We start from the raw sequence: 20,469 nt of genomic DNA, 5'->3' as shown, positions 1-20,469 counted from the left end.
ACGCTTTACAGTTAAAAATAAATAAATAATATTTACACTCCTCCCTGAATTACGGTTAGTTGCCCAGCCAGTTGCATTGCATGCATTGTTTAACTGGAAAATCAAGTTTCTTCATGCCAAGAGGGAGCTATGTGTGCACAAATACATCAGATACATGCTTGCATTCTTTCCACCCCTACCTGTAAGTGGAATGTGGCTAAACCCTAGGCTAATTAAAACTGGCATTCTCTGTTATAAATGGATTTAGGCCTAATCTCAACATAGCCTACTTATTTAATATGACTCGCTCTGTCTTTGTAACTTTGATCTAGTCGCTTAAAGAATCGCTAGAAAGTCTATGAAATCCTAGACTTCCCCTGACATGAAGAACAGTGGTCACTGCCAACATGAACTAAAAGTAACACAAAATACAATAGGCTACCAATTACTTATATCAAAAAACATTACAATACAATATTTGTATCTTCACCTAGTATTCATAGGAAGGCTATTGATTTTTACGGTGTTTTTATTATTTTGGCTAGTCCCGATTGAGAGGACCTGTTACCTGTTAACGCTTGCAGTCTGACATTCACGGTGCAGAACCATTCATTGAAATGAGAAAACAAACCAAGAGATACAAACTCATTTTATTGTAACACTGATAAGAATTGTAACACAATGAGGTAAATTAAATAATCCACATCTGTGATGTTCTTGAACCAGCCACACCACAAAATATTCACCACCACCCTACCAGTAACAGTTCCACAAAGTCTGCAAACAACAGCTATTAATGCCCAGTCTGTTCAATTCAGAGTTGAATACAAACATATTTCTTTTGGTTTCTCATGACGACAAGAGGAATACTGATAACCCAATCTCCTTTGTTGTTCAGCCACAGACCCAAACTTACCAGCTTCTTATTTGTTATTTCTTTATATTTTTTTGAGAGATGAAACTCGGTAGAAAAGATCCCAGCAGGAGGGAGAAACATTCTTTTTGTTTTTCTGATGAGAAAGAAGCGCCACTACAGACACTGGCAGGCTCAGTACGAGAGTTTGCTACCATTCCCCGCTGGTGATGACTTGGCACGGTCTCACGGGGCACTATAGGGTATATGAAACCATTTCAGTTTGCCTGTGCTGCAAAAATAAATGATCTTCCAATGCTGGAGGAGTTATTAATTACTCTACAGACGTCCGCTGCACAGCAACACTTGCTGCCCCGAAATGCCCTCTCAAAAGTTTAAATCGGAGTCCTTGTTTGGGAGAGTGGTCAGAGAATAGTTTCTCTGCACTCAAGGCTTTGTTCAGAGGAGGGGGTGTCCAGTGGGTGGGTGGAGGCGCTGGTTGTTTGTGGGAGGTGTTTTGGACGGCGCATAGAAGGAGAGGAACTCAAAGCACCGCAGCTCTGGAGGTGAAGATCCTGCTGCTGGTCACGCTTCCTGGGACTGCCAGAAACACGCTGGGTCATCACCTGGGCAACACACAAAAATAAATAGCCAAGAATGAGACTTTGACCCTATGTTAAATTCTTATTAAGTTAAATGTTGCAATGAACATTATGTGAAAGTGCTTAGAGAACGATCACAGCTATATGACTCTGGAAGAAGATGAGGTTTTCCCATTAATGGCAGGGTTTGTTTGATTCCCTATAGCTCCTCCTAATGCAAGACACAGAAGTGTCTCCCTAATTGCACAGAAAGCATCTATCGTGTGTGAATGTGAAAGAGGGGCATATTGTAAAGCAGATTTGGCCATTCATTTAGAAAAGTGCTACGTAAATCTATTCGGAAAAATAATCAAATATCACTCGCTGTTGATGTTATGAATTACAAATATCTTCCACTGCTGCTACTGCAGTTTTGATGCTCCATTCAAAAGTGTCACAAGGCTACCAAGCAAATTTGTTTCCCATAAATAGATTTAGCTATACTGTGAATTGATTCAAGTCTAAAAAAACAGACAACATTTTCTGAGATGTCCGCCCTACCCCTTTTTGCCCTATTTGTTTTTCTGGTCTATAATAAGCAATACTGCCTCACAGGGCTTGCTAGCCTGAGATCTTCATCTAGTCTTGAATGCAGATGCTCAATAATAAACCAGAAGTAGGCCTGCCCTGCACCCTTCTGATGATTAGCATTGATTTGCATCATTGGACATGACACAGGGACTGTCTAATTCAGTTACCTGATCAATGACATTGGCACTATAAATGGCCTCTTCCATGTGTTTCTCATCCGACTTGATGACACACTTGATGTTGTTGACGACCTGCTGGACTTCAGGAGGTAAACTGCAGCTCGAATGCTCCAGGAACTTGGCCACCAATATTTTGGTGTCTTTGTACATCTTGAGGTCAGCCAGGGAGTGTGGGCGTTCGTGGGAGGAGTGTGTGTGCAGGCCTCGCGGTTTGAGGTGAAAGTCAACTTTCCTGCCCTCCTTTTGCTGCTTCCTGATAAATATGTGACCCGGTTTGGCCCCGACTGCGTCTGTTGAAGTGTCTGTCAGCTCTGTAGAAAAAACAGAGAAGATGTGTCGGAACACATTAAATCAATCGCATAGCACATTTTCATTATTATTTCAAGTTTCTAGATTTCTGACAATGCTTTTTTTCTTTTTCTTTTTAAGATAATCCAATAGGTCCAATGTGGATATGACAATTTAAAAAAATGACAATAACATTGTTTTGCAATGTAATGTAATATGTTTCAAACAAGTTTATTAAATTAGGTCACCATACTGCCAGATAGGCCTACAGGGACAGCTTAGTTTTTTGTTTCTTTTGTTTCACAAAAGAGGATGTGAATGCTGTTAAGCATGCAATGTTCCCCCGTGGCATGCATTCACATTTTCAATGATGGTACCTTGCTCTGGTGACGTGTGAGTTGAATTTTCACCAGCGGGGTTATTTGCAGAGGCGCAGCTTGAATTTTCTCCTGTAGAGGGAGACAAAAAAACTCAGTGGGGACGGTGGGGACCAACACAGAAGGTAGGCCTACTTGCTGTTGCCGCTTATTGCCAATTGAAGACTGTAGGGTGGCCACTTATGATAAGTTTCATTATCATGCACCTGCCGTTTATATCCTTGTTTGGATCGATTATTTGTTGTGCTTGTAAAATGTCAGAAAATAGCAGAAATAAAAGATTCCAATGTTTAGTTTTTAGTCAAAAACCATATATTACTCAAAAACCAAGTAAGTGTCCGTTTGCAATGATATAAAACAGAGAAGAATTAGCCTAAGCAAATGTTCTCATTGGTGAATCTGAAACAAAGACTTTTATTTGCTTAAACCAATAACTCAAAATTGCTGGGAGTGTTAAAGTAGTAGTAGAAGTCTTGTGTAACATTATTGCCGCACTCACCTACTGTTGTAGAGGAGCAGGAGATAGGGTCGCTGGTGGAGCGAACTATGCGTGCCAGTTTGCGGTACCTCCGGGCTGCTCGGAGCCCCCGAGGCTTCTCTGACGGCGAGGAGCCACTCTGGGCTGAGGTAGAGGGGGGCTGTTGTGATGTGGACGATGGTGACCAAACACTGAAGCAAAGCCTGGGGCCGCGTGGCCTGCTGGGAGGTGAAGGGGAGAGAGAATGAGGCAAAGGACTGATGGCTGAAGTCCCACCAGAGGAGGCCACAGAGGTGGGGGAGCAAGGCTGGGGCCCTGGCGGTGGCAGAGTGACGGGCAGTGTGAGCTTCCGGCTCATCATTCTGGCTTTAATGAGGGAGTGTGTCGACGCTTTAGGTGGATCCTCTGGTAACTGTTTGGCCGACGCCAGCTCGTCACACATGTGCATGGCGGCCCTGAGTTCCTCGCATGGATGTGTGTTATCGGCGGAGTCCTCCAGATTGCTGTAGTTCTCTGAGGACCAGTCCGGGGAGCGTTCCAGAGACTCCTGGGTGTGTACCGAGGACTCACTATATCCCGTGTCGCTGGGCCGGGCGTCGGTGTGAGGCCGGCCACGATGGCACCGCAAGGCGCCGCGCGTACAGAGCTCCAGGCTGGTGCAGCTTCCATGGATGGGGGCCGTGTGGGGCGTGCCATAGGGAGAGGAGTCAGAGCCCTGCACCTCCAGCGAGCACAAGTCCTCTGATGAGCAGGTCTGGTCGGCCACCTCGGACACCATCAGTGACGCGCTGTCCACCGATGCTGAAAATAGGAGTATCATTCGTCTGATGTCATTAGAAAAAGACATTTAACAATCATCTGCAGTATAATAATAATGGATTAGATTTATATTCCCAAAGGACTCAAAGCGCTTTACAGGGTTCCAGCTTCCACTCATTCACATACAGCAATACCGGTGGTGGTAAACTACAATAGACTGACGGAAGGGTGGCTGCCATACACCGCACCAACGGCTCCTAAGACCACCACCTCAAACATACAGCAGTCATTCACATTCACACGAGGCAAGGTGGGTGAAGTGTCTTGCCCAAGGACACAACAACCAGGTGGCCGGGCATCGAACCGCCAACCCTTGGATCATTGGCCAACTGAGCCACGGTCGCCCCACAATGTTCACTGCAGTGTTCCTGATGTCCTTACCCTGAGTGCTCAGCCCTGCAGTGGTGTTTCTCTCACACAGACTGGATTCGGTGGCCTGTTGCTCTATGCTGGTGGTGACCTATAAAGCAGAGATAATTAGTGGAGATGGAAAACACAACTGTAATGTTTGAATAAAATGCAGTGAAAGAAAATGTTTTTTAATTCAAGCTGGGTATTTTGCATATTGCATTAAAGCAGCTGTGTGGCACCTAACCTTCAACACCACCGTTTGGTCTGTAGAGGGCACTATAACACCACATCACACTAATAGAACTGAGGCGTACCAGTGGAGGAAGCTATCATGTAGAGTTAAAAAAGGAGCTTTAATTGGATTCACTAATGTGCTTTTAAAAAGTATATATATATATGAATTCACGTCATACAAGGGTTTGCTTTTACATTATACAGTTATTTTCAGCTGTGAACAATTAGATACAATGAAGTCTTAGATTGCTGAACAGTTTGACATGACAGTCGAGAAGAAGTCATTAGAAGCCTTTTCAGTCTCAAACAGCAGATCACATTGAGATTGAGTGCCTGACAAATTGGTGGGGTTGGTTAAATTCACCTTTATAATAATAATTAATAATTGATTGGATTTATATAGCGCTTTATTCCCTTAGGACTCAAAGCGCTTACAGGGTTCCAGGTTCAATTCGTTTACACACAGTCATACCGGTGGTGGTAAACTACGAGAGTAGCCACAGCTGCCCTGGGGCAGACTGACGGAAGTGTGGCTGCCATTCAGCGCCAACGGCCCCTCCGACCACCACCTCAAACATACAGCAATCATACACATTCACACAAGGCAAGGTGGGTGAAGTGTCTTGCCCAAGGACACAACAACCATGACACAGGTGGCCGGGCGGGGATTGAACCGCCAACCCTTGGATCGTTGGCCAACCCGCTTAACCACCTGAGCCACAGTCGTCATGCCTATATACATAGTGGTCAATAATATCGTATTATTCACATTTAAGACTTTACATTAACTTGAGCTTAACCTTTAAGCCCCTTGTTTTTTTAGTCTGCCTCATCAATATGTGTACAGTACTTTGGTGTATGGCCAAATACCTGTTAAATTCATGACATTCCCATCAGCCCTCAGCGCTACTTTGTGTTTGATGATATTGTGCAAACCTTAGCAGTTGCAAACATGCTAAATTGAGTTGTGAAACCTGCTAAACATTAGCATGGCTGCAGCCTCTGAGTCCTGTTACTGCTACTGTACATCATTAAAATGTAGCAATCTATGTTTAAGATCAAAGAATGTAACTGACCAATGGAGTGGCCCTGCTCTCTTTATGAACAAAGCAATGTGATGACCAAGGCCCATTTGACAGTGCAGACATATGGAGAAACAGTTGTTTTTAGCTGATCTTTCTCACCTGGCTTGCAGGGGTCTGCCCCACCACAGACTCATATGGAGGAGGCAGGTCAGTTGGGTACAGTGTTCCTGGGCTGTTGATGGGCACCCCATAGATGGCACTGAAGGGAGAATGGGGAAAGTCCAGGTGCAGGCCTCTGTCAGGGGCACAACAGCAGAGTTATAAATAAAGAAGAAAAAAAACCAATTCATATCTTGAATATCTGGGATACAAAGAGTGGAGAGTACACTGCCATTAACACAGTGCAGAGTGTTTAAATAAACTGGCACAGTGAGTCTGAATATACTATCAGAGTCCAGATTACAGTGTTTCAGTGTCTAATAAAAACATTAGGAAATAAAGGATGGAAAGTGTCCTCTCCAATCCGGACCACATATAGGGGCAGTGTATCACTCAATGTGCACCACCACTGTTTCATACGCTGCCAATTAAGAACAAGCAGCCATGCGCACAGTCATATATTTTAATTACAGCCCCATTCTCCTCTAAAGTGGTGGTGCATGAAATACAACCTAAGAGTTTCCACCAATCATCCCCAGGCATGATGATGTCATGACACATCCCTGGCCCTGGGCAGAGACACCATAAATGCGTCCTCTGCCTTGTTTATATTTATGGCATAATTGACAAACAGATGTGGCTTGCTGCCAAATGGATCCATCAGCAGCACTCTCTCTCTCTGGCAAAGACTGAGAAGATGGAGGGAGTGATGAGAGGAGGGTAAACCTCTCTTTCATGTGCCTGAAAGCCATATGAAGGGTGAAACTCTGAGCTGACCGTGGATGATAACACAACGTGATGGTCGCAGTCAGATAGTTAACAGACACATGTTGTCACTGCTATGATGAATTTGGATTTGTTTTTGGATGCAAGTGTTTTTTATTGGCATCTGTATATCGGCCATTCCAGGAGATGTGGTTTACGACAGTCTACATTGAATAAAAATGTATGTTGCTTCCCCTGAAAAACATCCATAATACTCTGGCATACCAGAAAAAAAAACATGTATTTGATCTCATCCTTTCAGCTCTTCCAGAAGTGAAACGTTTTGTTACTTTTCTTTTGGCCCCTTGTGGGGCTTTGTGCCTTCAAAAACGTCACTCATGTGCCTGAAAGCCATATGATCCATTTTTTAAAATAACTTTACAATCATTGCTGTCAAATTATAACAAGCTTTTATGTCAAACACAGACCGCAAGTGTCGGATTAATTCCAGGTGTCTGCGGAGGGGCAGAGAGAGTGTTGCGTGGAAAACTGTTCCAGGTTCCAAAACATGAAGCCCGACATATCTTAGATATACTCTACGTTTCAAACTGGAAACTTCAAGATATATTGTTGAGGTTGGACTTCCTCATGCAGATATGAATGCAATTCAAGGAGGGGGCACTCAGTCAAGTAAGGTATCCTGAACTATTGATTATTGCACAACATTTATTATAAACTCCCAAAAAGTTGCCAAGTATTTCAGAAGATACATTGGCCCCAGAGTTTAGGGAGCATGCAGCGCATCATGTTAGAAGAAAAAAATATAGATTTGTTGCTGAGCAGTAGTATTATTTTCTCTCTCACCTCTGTCCATCCATTGAGGGTGTGCAGGTGTATTCTGGGGGGTAGTATGGTGGAGGCGGAATGGGAGGAATGAACTCATCAAAGTCCAGTGTTTGGTGGAAGATGGTTCCATGGGGGGTCATACAGTCAGCGTTTAGGGCTCGCGTTCTGTGCGGCATAAACTGAAACACAGCATAAAAAACAACCGTCATCAGTCCTTCATTACACATTATGCTTTGTGGTTTATTCATTGTTTTGGACCATAACATATCCTGGGAGACATGTCTAAGCAAATGTGTCTATTGCAGTTATTATTCTACTGTATTTGCGTGTGTGCTGTTGGTCACTGAAAAAGCTTCAAGTATCTTTAAGTCAGGTGTCTCAACAGTAGTCCTGAAAGCTCTACACATTTACTTTGCTCACTCAGACTTCTAAGTGGGACACCATTCCGGTCCCAGCCAGCCGGCTTCTGCTTGTTTCTAATCCCCAGGCTGCCACTCTATTGACTTGGCTAAATTTACTAAGCTAAATAAAAGGTTAAAACCTCATGTGATAAATGGAAAATGAGGCCATTTTGAGAAACTCTGCGAGACCATTAGAGATAAAACACAGAGTATTTATGTCATACTGTTTGACTGATCTTATTCTATTTAAGCTTATCTTTCTTATTTGGTTTTACTCTTTTTAAAGTCCTATTTAATGTTCTTTATATTGTCTCTTTATATTGCCTTGTGTTTCTTTTTCATTATGTAAAGCACGTTGAATTGCCTTGTTGTTGAAAGTGCGGTACAAATCAACTTGCTTAGTCTCATGTTGTCTCTGTTAATGAAGAGGTTGTCCAGCTGCTGTGCATATCTGCTTTGTATTTGCCTTTATCAAATATTTAGTTTGATACTTTCAAACAGTATTGCAAGATATATATAGTTTCAGATAAACAGGAAATATGTTTAATTTATAAGAAAATGCATTTATATGTAGCCTAGGCTACAGGTCTCCATAGGTCTCTAGACAATAAAATGCTGTGAGAATGACATGTGCACAGCGTTGTCCGAAATTGGGCCACTGAAGCAGGGACTACTGTGAATTAATTCCTTATGTCAATGTGAGAATGAAGTTTCAGTCCCAGTTTTAATTGCTGCATAATTTAAAAAAACTTCTTGGCCTTTTGGCCTTCTTATCTGCGTCACAGAGTTAAGCCTGATTTATTCTAGTATAAAGCTGAAATCACTGCTGATTTCCTGCTTCTTCAAACCAAGCCCAGAGTACCAGATTTAACATCTAGATTTGTTTCAAAATGCAATACATTTACTGCATAGTTCATAAAATGCATAAAGGGTTTTTGTATCATATTACTGGAAAAGCTATTTCATATTTTGGAATCACATTGGTAGTGTCGCTCTGCCTTTCCAGTTGTTGATGTGTTTGGAGGCGTGAAATAAGTATTGATGGTGTGAAACACAAAGGGAGCTTGGCCATGCTAATTTCCCTCAAGACTGAAAGCATGTAGCTGCTACTAATAGTTCCATTGTTCCACCTTAAAGGACAAAGCAGGGTCACACTGAGGATGTTGCAACTTTGAAGAAAAAAATCCAAATAAGATGTTGATCTGTTTTTTATCGAATCATTCAGATGCAGCAGAACACTGATAGAGGTCCTGTTGCAATGGACCATCACTGTGTGTGTTTTACATGCACTTGTATTTACCGAGCAGGGAGGTTCAACCAAAAGCTCTCCATTATCTTCAAACGGATAACATCTTTTTCTGAGCAGCGTATATTTACCTTTGACTAATAAGAATGATCATTTTCTTCTTTAACTGCTCACTGGAAAGGAAACAAAGCCAGCTATTGTCATCGTCTGCTCTTCCATCACACTCACCATCTGCAGCACATCAGTTGAGACCATCTGCATGCAGCACATGGCCGTGGCCAGAGCACACACAATGGTGGAGATGACGTTCAGAGCACATACGCTGAACAGCAGCTCCTAAAGGAGAGTGGGGGGAAGAGGAGGAGACTGTTAGCGGAACAAGGGGACAAAAGAAGAGGAGGAAAAGAGTGACAGATAACAGAAAAGAGACAGGGTTGTAGGAGAGACGGAGAGGAGAGAGAGGAAGAGAGAAGGCAGTTAACATTATGGACCTATAGGGAGATATTCCATGAACAAAAAGGAGGTGACTGTGGAACAAGGAGGGGGGAAAACACAGGAAGGACTTAAGGTGTCAAAACAGCATTGACGTCACTAGTAAGGTAACCGAATTTAGAAGAGAAAAACACAGCAGGGCGGCACTGAAGTGAGAGAAAGACTTCTAAGAATATCTGGTTTTAGTGAGACAATCATAATGTTCCAAGAAGTGAGAGTCTAGTCTGCAGCGGAAACTTTCCGAGAATTAATTTTCAAAAGGTCAAATGCTGATAAACAGAAATATGGTGTCTAGTACTTGCCAGCCAAGCAAACACATTCAATAAGGGGGTAAAAAAACAAAGTCATAAACATCCAAGGTTGCGCACCACTGGCTAATACACATTTACACTCTGGCAATGCAGCAAAACAGCAAGGGGACATACCAGAATTGGACCTGTCAGCAGAAATAAATGTGCATGCTGGTGAAATACTAGCCCCTGCACCCTGATCAGAGAAATGTCCGTCTGACTGCAGTGCCATTATGCTGCTGTATGTGCTATTCTTCTAAAAAGGGAATACAATCATCATCTTCGAGTGGCTCCATTTTCAAACCGTATAATTTCTTTTCTATGTCCTAACAAATGAACCCGTAATAACTTTGCTTCACAAATTAATTTCCTGGAGAATAGAACAAGAGCAGTAATACCACCTGCCTGGAAATTGGCTCTGGGAATAGAAAACTAAGCATGAGAGAAGAGAGGACGATAGCAGCTTGCTTCATAATGAGAACAAAAACTAAATATCATTTGTATATCTGTATTGAAAAAGGTCTACTCTAGGCAGTCTGCTGTCCTCTTAGATGTGTGAATACAATCCCAATACATATGTCCTTTTATCTTATTTATTTATAAAGTGTACGATCTCCATCTGTCCCCAATACAGACACTTACACAATCACTGTGAAAATACAATTACCAGGACTGTTATTATCAAAGCGCGGAGGATGAGAGGAAGAAGAGGGGAGGCAGAGACAGGGGGTGGATGGGTGGCAAATACTTTCACTTTGGATCTTTTAATTCATATATCTCACGGCAAAGCAAGAGGAAATTATCCATCTCATACGTCTGCAACCAAAAACATACCGTACCCCCTCATAAATGCAAAATATATAATATTTTAGATTAGAATATATATTGTATAGTATAGATTCCTTAAAGACAATAACTTCAGTTCAATTAAAATGAACTCCCCACACCTCTACTTTTCCTTGTTGGACACATGCTCATGAATGAAGCTCCCCAGTTACCACACAAAGTATTTTTTACACACATTGTTCACCAGATTCAGGTAGCACATAATTGCCAGTGACATAACAAAACCCCTACTTGTGTTAGGCTTCTGATAATCTGCAGAGAGGACAGCTGTCTCCTTGACTGAGGTCTCCCAAGTCAGTGGTTTTGTTGTCAGTCTGTGGGTTTACTTGACTTTTTAAAGGAGGTTCAGACTAGGTAATAATAGCAAGCAGCAACTTCTTGCTAAATATCCCGTTCCTCACTTTTCTACCTTTTGAAGTCTGTGATATAAAATGGATCAAGTTGGCATCTGTAAAGATGATGAGTTGCCAGCCCTGCATCTGATTTTAAAACATGTTTGATATGCAGTGACTGGTTGCCAAAGATCAAGTCTGTCTAAGCTGGAAGTTAAAGCAGAGACGGGTTGGAGCCGGTGACGTTAAGGCTGTGCAGTACTAACTATCAAATACAACTAATATATTTTTGCCTGACAGTTTGTAGATTTTTTTGTGTGGGAGGAAATTCTGGAAGACCTGTGGATGGAGCTCAACATGACATTTTAAACATGGCAAATCACAGCCAGTCATTAAACAGTCCTGAAAGGAGATGGTAACTGTGTCTAGGTTAAATAGAATCACAGCAGTTTACATACTTAAATGGGTGACGTGATCAAAGCTAAAGATGGTCCAACAGAATTGTGACTTTTTTTGACTAGGATTTTCATTTCACTGACACTGTTGTCTCTTGATATGTGATCTGTGACCAGACACCAACTACACACATACTAGCCTCAAGCTCAGCGTAGCAAAGACACTGCACCCCACTTTTCTCCAGCAAACATGACGTTTTTGTTAATAGTCTTACTGCAGGTCATGGATGCAGATCTTCACTCTCTTTGGCATCCCCAAGCAGCATTTTACAGACACCCCAGCACTTCCCTCGGGCTGCTCCACAGTCGTTTCAGATGTGCAAGTTTAGACCGTTGGCAAAGCCCTTCAGAGATTTTCCAACTTACAGCAACAGAAAGCAGCAGATGGCGTTACTCTGTGGTGCTCTATCTCACAAAGAACTAAATGCACAGACATGACTCTCCACACGCAACACAAGTTCATCTCATATCTACAGAGGTTAAATTGTCCAATCATGATTAAAAATGCAATAATTTTGAACTGGAAAGATTCTGCTACGCTATCCAGATGGAGCACACCCAACCTGTACTCTTGGATAAACAACAACTCACTCAGTGACTCCTTATAAAAATAAATGCTGAGGTTTCTATATTGAGTTCTCCAATGGTGGGCAGCTGTGGAAAAGCGGGTAGGGCGGTCGTCTATGGAACTGCATGGTTGGTGGTTAAATCCCCCGTCTCCTGCCACCTGTCCAAGTGTCCCTGGACAGTGAACCCTGAATTGCTCCCGATGGTTTGATTGCACCCTGCTTTGTTGCTGCTGCCATCGGTGTGTGAGTGTGTGTGTGTAAATGAATGAGACAAAACAATGTTCCGCACTTAAAGTCTGAGAAAATCAGTAAAAAAAACGCTGTAAAAGGACTACATTTACCATTCCTGCATGACAAAGAAACTTGCAGAGAGACAAACACGAGACACGTGCAAGACATCTTGACGTCTTTAATGGTGACATATTTTGCTCAACATACAAATTGAGAATATGAGTACAGCCTTGCTTTATTATGGGCTGATCTGTCGTCAGTGTGTGCAGTCTTGGAAAAATCAGAGGCTCAGATTACCGTACACAGCAGTGCACGGAAACCAACCTGTGTGCAACTGTTCTGGTAGTTTATGACAGTAACTTTTCCTTAAACTTTTACGCGGCAACGTTAGACTGCATGCGCCTAGGAGGGCAAGATATATTTACGGCAGCTTGATCTGGGTTCATTTTTGTAATGGTATGCATCTATCATGCAGATGTGACACAAGGCATTTATTTGATTTCCCGAGACCACAATGTACATAATGACTAGGGCCCGACCGATATATCGGCCGGCCGATCATATCGGCCGATTTTCGCATATTTTTGCATATTTTTTTTCCCATATATAGGGGAGAGTGGCCTAAGTTGTGCAACTTTTCACTCAAAGTGACTTTAAAGTAAGGTCTTGACAGTAAAGTCTCCAACTCAAATATGTACATATATTTCAGGGTGTTCTTGGCAGCCTCATCAGTAAGGACAGCGGGGCATCAGAAGACATAAAAGCAAGGCTGGGAAAGGCTCAGGGTGCCTTCTCCCAACTCCGTTCCATCTGGAGATCAAAACAATACAGCCTTAAAACAAAGATGCTCATATACAACAGCAATGTAAAGTCTGTTCTTCTGTACGTGCAGAGAGCTGGAGAGTTGTCAAAACAGACATGAGGAGAATGGAAGTGTTCCATAATGGATGCCTCAGACGAATATGCCAGATCTTTTGGCCTAATAAGATCTCCAACATTGACCTTCACAAAAAAAACGGGAAGCCGGAGCATCACCAAGGAGATTACGCACAGACGCCTGAGATGGCTAGGACATGTGTTGAGGATGGAGCAGGACCGCATCACAAAAGTCGCCTTAAGATGGACACCAACAGGCAAAAGAAAACCTGGGAGGCCAAAAACCACCTGGCGCAGAACTGTAACAAAAGAGCTGGAACAGATGAACCTGTCATGGGGAGAGGCCCAACATGCTGCCAGGGACCGAATGCAATGGAGAGTGCTCATTGAAGCCTTATGTCCCATAGGGGACGAAGAGGAGTAAGTAAGTAATTTCAGGGTGTTGTGCAACCCTGGCAATAAAAACTTTGGATCTGGAATAAACTGTTGAAGAAATATAGCTTTCGGAAAAAAAGTTGTCTTGATGCACAACTTGCCCCCGGTGTGGTGTAAGTTGTGCGGTTGGAGAGAATACCATGGGGTGAATTGTGCCATTGCTATATATCTCATAAACTGTAATGCAAGACAAATCCATTAGACAATTACTTATTTAAGGTTTATTTAAAGTAAATAAAGTAAATAGTTGACAAAGATTGAAGGACAATTTTCTTAAACAAGGCCTAGCAGATCTAATGGTTTTACCTGCAAAGCTCACAATGACAAAGTCACCATCATCATCTTTCTGGCCATCTGAACTCTCATCAGTGGTGTCGTTAAGTGGAATTGAGATGTCACTCTCTTCTGAGCTACTATAGACAATCACTTTCTTTTGGTGACCAGCGTATACAGCCATGCCACTGGCACAACTCTCAGAAATGTACTTTGCACTAGTTGCTCCGTGCTTGTGGAACCAACTGCCACCTGACAAATGTGATTCCCCTACATTTCTGCCTTTAAATCAAGGCTCAAAACCCATATGTACACCCTGGTGTTTCCTCCCCATTAACTATCTTACCTCTGCACTACTATCTGTGTTTATGTGGATGTATGGGATTTACGTCTTTTATTTTGGTTATTGTTATTTTACCTTCATAGTTTACCTACTGAATGCACTATGTACAGCACTTTGGACAGTGCAAACTGTCATAAATGTGCTTTTATAAATACATTTTACTTACTTACTTACTTACTTACTTATAACTCACCCAGGCCCTTTGGCACAAATCACCCCATCCCCAGAATTTTGGATAATAAGCATGATGCAGCAGTTTAGGGCTGACATCGTGCTAACTGTATAGACTCAAAATGTAGCATACCAAAGCACTAAAACATGTGTCAAATGTTTTCAAACTTGTCTATAATTGTTCAGACACAATAATCAAAAAACCTTGATCATGGAAATTTTACTTTGAAAGGCAAAACACAGTTTTTTGAGCTTAAATGTGCTTATATCTTATTCCTTGTGTCTCCCTTCTTTACAGGATGAGTCAAATGGATAGCTCTTCTTAAATATGTGGTCACATTTCCAATTTCTTCCACGGTTTTCTAGAAACAAGGGGTGGAACAACTTCCAAAATGCACAACTTAGGCCACTCTCCCCTATATATTTTTTTCATGTGTGAAATGTATTGCTGCCCTGGAGGTAGCCTAAATGAATAGCATTAATGCTATAGCCTATTTACAGCAGACAGTTCCCCCTGCAACCTATAGCAGAGGCATTGGTCATTGCTTGACAGTTAATAATAATAATAATTGATAGAATTTATATGGTGCTTTTTTGGAGGTCAATACACTTTACATTATAGAGAATCATACATGTAGAAAAAGAAAACAAAATACAGAAAACATTTAAATAAGGTTTGAATTGAAGTCAGGTGTCATTATGCTTCCTTAAAGAGGTCGGGTTTGAGTTGATTTTTGAATTAGTTTATTGAATCTGAGATGCTGATGTTTGGGGGGAGGGAGTTCCAGAGGGTTGGGTGCAGTAAGATCAAATGCATAATGTCTGAATTTAGACATATTTGTTACACTTTATTTAATGTGTATTGCAATAAAGAAAAAGTTCCTGTACATATTTTCAACAGTAAAAGGTATATATATATATTTAAGGGTTCAAAAGAGTAAATTGTTTCAATATATATTTTGGGTATTATTATTTTTTTTTTAATCGGCCAATTTAATCGTAATTTTTCTGTTTTTCTGTGAAAATAATCGGCATCGGCACTCCAAAATCAATATCGGTCGGGCCCTAATAATGACTCCTGCCAGGGCAAAGAAATTGTCATAACACACAAACTGTTTAACATGCGTGCTCACTAGATATCTGACCTCTAGGTAATACCTTGCCCAGAGACAATTAGGTATAGCGTGTTACACAGCAAGGTTACACATCCGCCCCCTTACAGGAAAAACCACAAATGATCCCAAACACTCACTCCCACTGATAATGTATGGCCCCAGGCAGTGCAAGGAAAAGAAAAATGGGGTTGAAATGGAAAGTGTGTGCAAAGAGTGAATGGCACACATCAGCAGCGTGGTTGATAAAGCTGATTGCTCTTTTAAATACAAAACTTTTAAACAGAGAAGCGCTGCTGCTGAGAAATGAGGGAATAGGAAACTTAAGGTGGCCTAAGACTAACTTACTCCCCACATGCTGTGTATTTAAGTGATGGAGGAACTACATGGCAGCTGCATCATGAGTTCATTAGGATCAGCGACAGCCTAACAGCCATCGGAAATGGTTGAGAGCTCTGGAGATTCAGGCATTACTTACAGCTCCCCCTTAAGACATAACTCGCCCACATCTGAATACGTTGGCACTTAATAAAGGTTTATGGCACCAATTCCCATATTTCCTTTGATGAGCTATGATCAGAAATGATAAAATGTGCTTGATCTTTTCACTTTGCACAAGCATGCTTCATCCTTTGAGGTCTTTTATTTGGTTATCAATGTTTTATAATCAATCAGGGGCATAAAATAAATGGATATGATTGCCATCATCCAATAAAGGCACAGTAGCACATGCTGTATATCATTCCCGTGAACACTCTCCGTCACAATAATCTACTGAGATCATGAACCTCGCAAACCACGGCCAGCCCCAGCAAGATCCACACTGCATACTAAGTGGTCTGCCATCTTGGGGAAGAAGACAAATGCTGTTGCCATACTCCATACTCCACTTCCTTTCCAATAAATGTGTGACTGAACACTTACATTTATTTATAATTTAGCTTTTTTTTAGTGTCCCAACTAGTTTATGGTAGAGTATTACCAACTAGAAAATCCCGCGGAGATTTTGAAAGTACGGCCCTGCGCAGGCCGCCAATCCCCGCGTCGGCGGCGGCCCGCCCGTCGGCCGGGCCCGAAAGCTTCTACGAACCCCCGGTGTGCGGGGCGTGGCCTCTCAAACTTTCTTCAGTCGGGGCTTAATAACAGCGCCCCCTAGCGGAAATTAAAAAAACTGTCCGAGAGGCTATATTGTAGAGCACCATGAGCTGTACAAGTGTAATCAATTTCAAGGCAATCAGAGTCAGGTGACTTTTGTGGCGACCCCTATGGGTTAATCTCGATAAGCTTCGAGGGACATGCTACCACATGACTTCTGCACATACCCAGCAAGTTTGATGATGATAGGACCTATGGTTAAGGAGTTATGGCCAATTTATTAATAAGCCCCGCCCCTGCGTAAACGTTTTGGGCAATGGCGGCGAAAAAAATAATCATGGCTGACCCCTATTGTCCGAGAGGCTATATTGTAGAGCACCATGAGCTGTACATGTGTACAAAATTGCAAGTCAATCAGAGTCAGGGGGCATTTGTGGCGCCCCCTATGGGTTAATCTCGATAAGCTTCGAGGGACATGCTACCACATGACTTCTGCACATACCCAGGAAGTTTGATGATGATAGGACCTATGGTTAAGGAGTTATGGCCTATTTGTGGATAGGCCCCGCCCCTGCGTATACTTTTTGGTCAATGGCGGCCATGTTTTTCAAGTTGTCCTACTAATCTTTTACGGGTATGTTTATTGTAGTCCCCCGGGGCTTCACGAGAAATTTGGTGTAGATACAGTACAATTTCAGAAAGTTGTGGATAACACCCTGTTTTTCAGTTTATGCTAATTAGCCGAAAATATTTCCAGGTTGACTTTTATGGTCCAAGAGGCTTTTTTGTAGAGCACCCTAACATACACCTGTGTGAGAAATTTCAAGTCAATCGGAGTTACGGTGTGAGGGGCGTGGCCTCTCAAACTTTCTTCAGTCGGGGCTTAATAACAGCGCCCCCTAGCGGAAATTCAAAAAAACTGTATAATAGCACACCATTCGGGGTAGGGACGGACGTTCTGTGAAATTTTTGCGTTTCTAAGTGAAACGGTGTGGGAGGAGTAGCAGCTACGGGCCCTCAATACATTGAGGGCCCGTACTTAATTACCATGTACAGCTTAAGCCAAAGAGAATGCCATGTTTTGCAGGTATTTGGTCATAAATGAAAATATTAGACAAATGCTGTACTAAATTTGATCTCACGATTAAATGAAATTGGGCCTAAAAGCCAATTTTTACAGAGCGTTCCATCCAATAGGTGGGGCAATATTTCACTGAAAACACAAGTAAGCATCAGGGTGGCGCAAGAAGAAAAGTCAGTGGAATGGAATGCCTGTCCTAAATGCCATGGCAAACCATTGAATATCTTTGGCAAATGTCAGTCTGGACCAAAGTGGTGGGTCGACTGACTGACAGTACCGTCCACTCACTATAGAGCCGTTCAAGTCAAAGGCAAAAACTTGAAAAGTAACATCTGACCTACTAATCCAAAATCGCCTATTTCCCACAACTACATTTTGTTAAACGCAACAAGAAACATCTCCACACTTTTCTTTGAATTGGATAAACACACCACCAGTCAGTACATATGGTACACTATGTTGGTTGCATAGCTACCAGTAGAATTGCAAAAAACAGTCATTTGACTAATGTATCTAATTTCCCTGCAGTCTGAATACAGTCATATGGACACATGCTGGCTCCCACCCACCTTGAGACGTAGGCGTATGGTATTGCAATCCCTCAGCGGGTTCAGTTTCAGCGTCTCTCCCAGGTTGTTGCAGCTCGAACCCTGCTGCTGTAGCTCGCAGCACACGCACACTCCATCACTGTCAAAGTTGAGCTGGGGGTGAGGAGGGGAGAACACACATCCACACTCATGCATGCATGATACACACACACACACACACACACACACACACACACACACACACACACACACACACACACACACACACACACACACACACACACACACACACACACACACACACACACACACACAAAACATACACATGCACAGAGACATACACACACACACACACAGATCAGACTTGAGCTTGGTGATCTATTGTCCTTAAATGTGATGTGTTTCACATGAACTATATTTTTCAGGAAACACTACATAGACATGAGATGAGGAAGATCAACATTGTCTAACCAACGCAGAGAGAGGCCATGAGATATGAGGAACTTCCCAGGGAGGGATTGAGGTTGAGCACACACCTCTTCTATGTGTCCTAGATTGAGAGAAAGCAGGACATGAACCCAACAAGTGTGGGTTAATTACATTGGGGAGAGGAGATGAGGAACATAAACGTTTCAGCCAGGGCTTGGGGAGGGTCCCTGGGGGAGCTGTGTGAAGCTGTGAAGTTGGTTGACTCGGCTAGTCTAAATCGGCATAAGGAGAAAAGCTTCTTTATAATGTGGAAGAAGTCAGGTTAGCGTTATGGAAGTGTTCGGGTTAGTGGGTTGTGAGCCTCATGAATCACAAGGGGCTACTTCACTCAAAAAAACGATAGGAACCCCTGACACTATAAATTCAGCATTGAAATAAATTAGCTTAGCATCTCAATATGAAAATGTGAAGACCGTATGTTCTGTGTCCGACAAACTCTGATCACCAGCTGCAAGGAGAAAAAGCTTAATACAGGCATTTTGAAGTGTTATGAACGCCGCTCTTGAAAACGGGAAAGTGAAGAGGGCATGTGTAGGCTATTTATCTTGTGGAAACCACTTCAAAAACATATTTTGAAAGATTACGCTACAATTAAAGGGCAATTCCACCAATTTTACACAGATGTCTTATACTCAGCTTGTGAAAACAGTTATAATACAGTTTAATAATCTCTTTGGCTCTGGAGGACAGTTTTAGTACTCGAGACCCCTTTTTGCAGACCCTAACTGCTGGGGATATCTTTAAATTGCCTCTGCATTGTCTGATTTATTAGTTTTTATTTGTTTTGTTTTGATGCAAAACTTCCTGCTTCAAACACTACAAATAACCTGACTCATTCCTAATCCAAAGGTTTTATGACATGCAAACTATGATTTCATGACTTGGTCTTGGTTTAGGTGTTGACTGTACTCTACCTGAGTAGCTATTATCACATCTGACAAACCAACCATAATGATGTCATTAGGGGTTATCTTGTCTTTGGCTTTGAGACTAAAACATTTGTTACAGAAAGCCTGTGTTTTCAAACTGGGTTTATGAAGTTTGAAATACAGGGGTATTTTAAAGGAGGAATACACCATTGGTTGACATTTTGGAATCGAAGAGGGTGCAGCATTTTTGGAGAATATAGCAACTAATGCATAACAGATTCAATGGATGTGTAAATGGAAACTATTCATTATGAACTGTACCTCAAAAATATGTGAATTATGATTTTAAAAGTTGCCCAGCAGTACAATATGGGGGAGTTGAGAAAAGATAAACCTAACATAAATGTATTTGACGCATTTACCATTGTTATTTTATTACAATGTAAAACTGAAGCAGTTGTTTTATACTGCGCTCATGGTGGCTTACACTTTAAAGTACTTGCCTCAGAGGCACTCATAGTAAAGTGTTGCACTAGGTAGTGCAAAGGTGACAGAAATGTAAATAATGAATAAAAAGCTTGATGGTGAAGTCCAAACACTGATCTTTTCTAATGTCGGCACACCTGGCAATTTGAAGTCGGCGTGAATTTCAGATAGACTGTTTGAGTTACCATTGGAAGTACTACTGAATAATCATACTGGCCCCTTTAATGTTATGGAATCTATATGTTTGAATATTGCAAGTCAGGATTTTTTCAGTCTGTTTTTCTTTTGAGTCCCTCCCCTTACTTTATCGCAGTACTATACCACATCAACAGGCTGCTCTTTTAGAGTTGTTTATTCCTATTTT

General features: G+C 42.0%; 1 protein-coding gene across 1 annotated transcript in view; it reads right to left on the bottom strand.

Moving 5' to 3' along the window:
- Positions 1–1,257: 1,257 nt before the first annotated feature.
- Positions 1,258–20,469, bottom strand: part of fam189a1 (family with sequence similarity 189 member A1) — a gene marked incomplete at both ends in the record, with an annotated part of 78,472 nt that continues 59,260 nt past the window's right edge. The window contains 9 exons of the mRNA XM_080033743.1: positions 1,258–1,458; positions 2,172–2,494; positions 2,849–2,920; positions 3,348–4,127; positions 4,527–4,605; positions 5,915–6,050; positions 7,484–7,644; positions 9,341–9,448; positions 18,283–18,414. Coding sequence (XP_079889869.1) covers positions 1,258–1,458; positions 2,172–2,494; positions 2,849–2,920; positions 3,348–4,127; positions 4,527–4,605; positions 5,915–6,050; positions 7,484–7,644; positions 9,341–9,448; positions 18,283–18,414 — 1,992 coding nt within the window. The remainder of the gene's footprint in view (positions 1,459–2,171; positions 2,495–2,848; positions 2,921–3,347; positions 4,128–4,526; positions 4,606–5,914; positions 6,051–7,483; positions 7,645–9,340; positions 9,449–18,282; positions 18,415–20,469) is intronic.

This window comes from Ammodytes marinus (assembly GCF_949987685.1).
Source record: "Ammodytes marinus genome assembly, chromosome: 1".
NCBI lineage: Eukaryota > Metazoa > Chordata > Actinopteri > Uranoscopiformes > Ammodytidae > Ammodytes > Ammodytes marinus.
This window is presented reverse-complemented; position numbering and strand designations above follow the sequence as displayed.